The sequence below is a fragment of the Camellia sinensis genome, chromosome 13 (genome assembly GCF_055761805.1).
Source record: "Camellia sinensis isolate YWXY chromosome 13, ASM5576180v1, whole genome shotgun sequence".
Taxonomy (NCBI): domain Eukaryota; kingdom Viridiplantae; phylum Streptophyta; class Magnoliopsida; order Ericales; family Theaceae; genus Camellia; species Camellia sinensis.
The window spans coordinates 82,512,625-82,516,772 of record NC_138973.1 but is presented as its reverse complement, the minus strand read 5'-3'; the positions used below and the strand labels follow the sequence as shown (position 1 = coordinate 82,516,772).

Sequence of the window (4,148 nt, the reverse complement as noted above, 5' to 3'; positions counted from 1 at the left end):
CCCGAGCCTTGGTTTCGTTTCTATTTCACTACAAATTTTCTGGAGAAATTCATCTTCCAGTTGCCGTTGTTTAATTTCTTCCATAAATGCCGGTTGGGCTGATATCGCTGCTACCATCCCATTTTGGTCATGCAACACAATGTCTACAATCATTCCTACTAAGTCACGTTGTAACTCCTTCTGCCTCGTGAGCAAACTTACCAAATTCCATGTACTCTTTCGACTAAGGGCATCTGCAACCGTATTAGCTTTATCGGGGTGGTAATGAATTTGTAAGTCATAATATTTAATAAGCTCTAACTACCGTCTCTGACGCATATTTAGTTCTTTTTGAGTGAAAAAGTACTTAAGACTCTTATGATCGGTATAAACCTCACATCTAGCCCCATACAGATAGTAACGCCGTATTTTCAAGGCAAAGACCACTGCAGCTAGCTCAAGGTCATGTGTGGGGTAATTCTTTTCATGGGGTTTAAGTTGACAGGAGGTGTAGGCAATAACCTTCCCATTTTGCATAAGTACACAGCCCAAACCTTTGTGAGAAGCATCGCTATAAATCTCAAATCCCTCGTTACCAAATGGTAAGACCAGTACAGGTGTTGTAGTTAACCTTGTCTTCAATTCCTGAAAGGCAGATTCCCATTGCTCCGACCATTCAAACAAAACACCTTTCTGGGTTAACTGAGTAAGCGGCACCACAATTTTGGAAAAGTCTTTAACAAACCGTCAGTAGTATCCGGCCAAACCCAAGAAACTACGCACTTCTGACACATTAGTAGGCGTCGGCCAATTCACAATAGCTTCAATCTTGTGCAGATCAACAACAACACCTTCTTTCGTCACCACATGTCCCAAAAATCGCACTTCATGTAGCCAAAATTCACATTTCTTTAATTTTGCATACAGTTTCTTGTCCCGCAGAGTCTGAAGAATTAACCGTAGATGATTCTCATGAGCCTCCATACTTGTTGAGTAAATGAGAATGTCGTTAATAAACACAACTACAAAGTCATCCAGGTAGGGCTTAAAAACTCAGTTCATCAAATTCATGAAGGTCGTTGGTGCATTAGTGACCCCAAATGGCAAAACTAGAAATTCATAATGTCTGTAACAGGTCCGGAAGGCAGCTTTCTCGACATCCTTAGCTTTAACCTTTAGTTGGTGATACCCAGACCGCAAATCTATCTTAGAGAAGACTTGTGCACCCTGTAATTGATCAAACAAATCGTCGATCCTGGGCAAAGGATATTTATTCTTTATAGTTACTTTATTGAGCTCTTTATAATCCATACACAACCAAAGGGTCCCATCTTTCTTCTTTACAAAAAGGATTGGTGCACCCCAAGGAGAAGTACTCAGACGAATGAATCCTTTGTCAAGGAGGTCTTGCATTTGGACCTTCAACTCTTTCATTTCAGCGGGAGACATTCTATAAGGAGTCTTAGAAATGGGCTGAGTTCCTGGCACAACATCAATTGTAAACTCAATTTCACAATCAATAAGCTCTCCCGGTAACTTTTCTGGAAAAACATCCGGAAAATCCCGTACAATTGGGATTGCATCAATGCCCCGATCCACTGGTTGTTCACTCAAAATACTACACAAATACCCTTGACACCCCTTTTGTAGTAACTTACATGCCTTTATTGCAGAAATCAAATAGGGTGGGGATACTGCCCTTTGACCCTTAAAAATAAGCTCAAATTGTCCTGGGAGTTGGAAAGTAACTTGTTTCGACACACAATCTATAGTCGCGTGATACTTGCTTAACCAGTCTATCCCCAAAATTATGTCAAAATAAGCCATGTTGAGAGGCAGCAAGTTGGCATCTACCCAAACATTCCCGATTAGGATTTCACATGCAAAATAGATAGACGCGTATACCATGAACTCCCCCGATGGTGAGGATACACACAAAACATAAAGTAGTGGTTCCATTGGCCTATTTGACTAGCAAATGCTTTTGATACAAAAGAATGGGTAGAGCTTGAATCAAATAACACATGTCAGAATGACCATTAACAGAAAATGTACCTGATACCACAGCCTCGGTATTTTGCACATCACCCAGAATTAGCGCAAATACCCTTCCTTGTTTGGCGGTATCTTTAGCATTGGTGGGTTTCGTAGCTACCTTTGTAATGGGGGTAGGGGCTGATCCAGTTGAACTTGTAGTAGTTCGATTCCCATTCTGACGATCTTTTTGCGGGCACTCTCTGGCCAAATGACCTGTCCTGCCACACTTGAAGCATGCTCCTATTACCCGATAACAAATCCCACAATGTCTCTTTTCACAATTCGGACAAATTAGTGCAGAGTCATGGGTAGAGGCAGATGTATCAGAAGATCCTGAGTTTAATTTCTTACTTGGCGGTGTCATCGAGCCCCTTGAGGTTTGGGTATTCAGTCTTTTCCCTTTCCACTCCGAGACCCGGCTTTGAGCGACAACATTACTTTCAGCGATCACTGCCCTTTCTAGTACATCGACGTACGTAGGTAATTTCAACACATTAATCTGGTCGAGAATAGTAGTCCGTAATCCTCTTTCAAACTTCCTTGCCTTCTTGTAGTCCGTATCCACCATATGTGGTGCGAAACGGGCCAATTCGGCAAATTGAGCCTCATACTCTACAACAGTCCTATTCCCTTGCCTCAAGGTCTCAAACTCGGTCACTTTCTTATCTCGCATACTTTGAGGAAAATACTTGTCATGGAATAACTCCAAAAATCTATCCCATGTTAACCCTTGATGTGCAGTTCTCGTGAGCATCCACCACCTCTATGCCTTGTCTTTAAGCGTGAAGGCAGTAAATTGCACTTTTTGGGCCTCAGTACAAGGAAAAACCTCGAGTAACTTTTCTATACCCAACACCCATGTTTCTGCTTTCATTGGTTCAATTCCTCCTTTGAATAAAAGCGGCTTCATCTTTTTGAATTCCTTCGTGAGTGTAATTGTTCGATCCTCAGCTTGATACTCTTGTATCCCTAGCGGTGGTACAGGCATGGGTGGTGGTGGTTGTTGCTGTTGCTGCTGTTGTTGCCTCAGCGTTTCTGCCATCTCCATAATCATCCTTTCCATTCTATCCATCCGTACGGTGGTAGCATCTTCGGGATCATTCGTCCTTGTTCTCACCATGATCTACATAATGGTTAGTTATAATACATACAAAAATGCACAAGTAAGCATACTTATGTATATCAATGATTACTATATGCGCAGTCTAACTGCTACATATCATTTTGTACACATTGAACTTCACAGGCATGTAACGTAAGTCTTTTCTAAATGCTCCAAAGCTCAATGAACTCATGTGTGGATAACAACTCATGCTCTGATACCAACTGTCACGACCCAAACCTGCCCCTAAAAGTTTGGACATGATTGGCCTAACTTGAGGCCTTAACTTAGCTGTTTTAAATGTTACTCAATCTCGAAGCAAAATAATAGAAGAATAAACATTCATTGAGTTGTGTCTAAATGCCAGGATCATGTTGCGTTATCATACATACATAACATTCCATGTTCCATTCACATTACTGAATGTAAAAAGGGAATCAACTCGAAAGTCAAGTGTTAATAATATCTATATACATATCTATTGTTCCCAAAAATTATAATAAAACATGTCATCATAGGGATTTTCCAAAATATAACAAAAGAGTCACTTCGGGTGACTCAGCAAAATGGGTTTAGCTATAGGCTTCTAGGCTGACTTAGGGTTGACCCGCAAGCTGGTTACCTACAAAACATTCATGAAAATAGAGTGAGCAAGGCTCAGTAAATGATAGTAGTACAACAAATTAAAAGTACGAACATGGGTAAACAGTGCAAATTCGCAAATTATAATCTCACTCGTTTTTCTCTTTTTGAACGGCCTCGGCCCACAAAATACAGAATGACCTTAGACCCAACAGACTACAGAACGGCCTTAGGCCCATCATAATACAGAACGGCCTTAGGCCCATTATAGTAGCGAAATGGCCTTAGGCCCAACAAAATGAAGAACGGCCTTAGGCCCATCATATTAACAAAACGGCCTTAGGCCCACCGCATTAGCAAAAAGAACGACCTCGGGTCCATATCTCACATGTCAAAGCTCAAACATATATCAAACATATCGCATATAACATAAGGTACTCACAAAAGT

General features: G+C 41.1%; 1 protein-coding gene across 1 annotated transcript; it reads right to left on the bottom strand.

Annotated features, from left to right (window-relative positions):
• Positions 1–1,032: 1,032 nt before the first annotated feature.
• Positions 1,033–2,689, bottom strand: LOC145805520 (uncharacterized). Its single transcript, XM_082900675.1, has 2 exons — positions 2,035–2,689; positions 1,033–1,577 (listed from the first exon to the last, which is right to left on the bottom strand). The coding sequence occupies exons 1-2, from the start codon at positions 2,687–2,689 to the stop codon at positions 1,033–1,035; spliced, it is 1,200 nt and encodes a 399-aa protein (XP_082756801.1).
• Positions 2,690–4,148: the final 1,459 nt, after the last annotated feature.

Excerpts from the sequence above, each read along its gene's own strand:
- LOC145805520 (XM_082900675.1), bottom strand. The coding sequence starts at position 2,689 with ATGCGAGATAAGAAAGTGACCGAGTTTGAGACCTTGAGGCAAGGGAAT. Across the intron at positions 1,578-2,034 it reads TACCGAGGCTGTGGTATCAG|TGGATCGGGGCATTGATGCA; the intron begins GTACATTTTCTG and ends GTGAACAACCAG.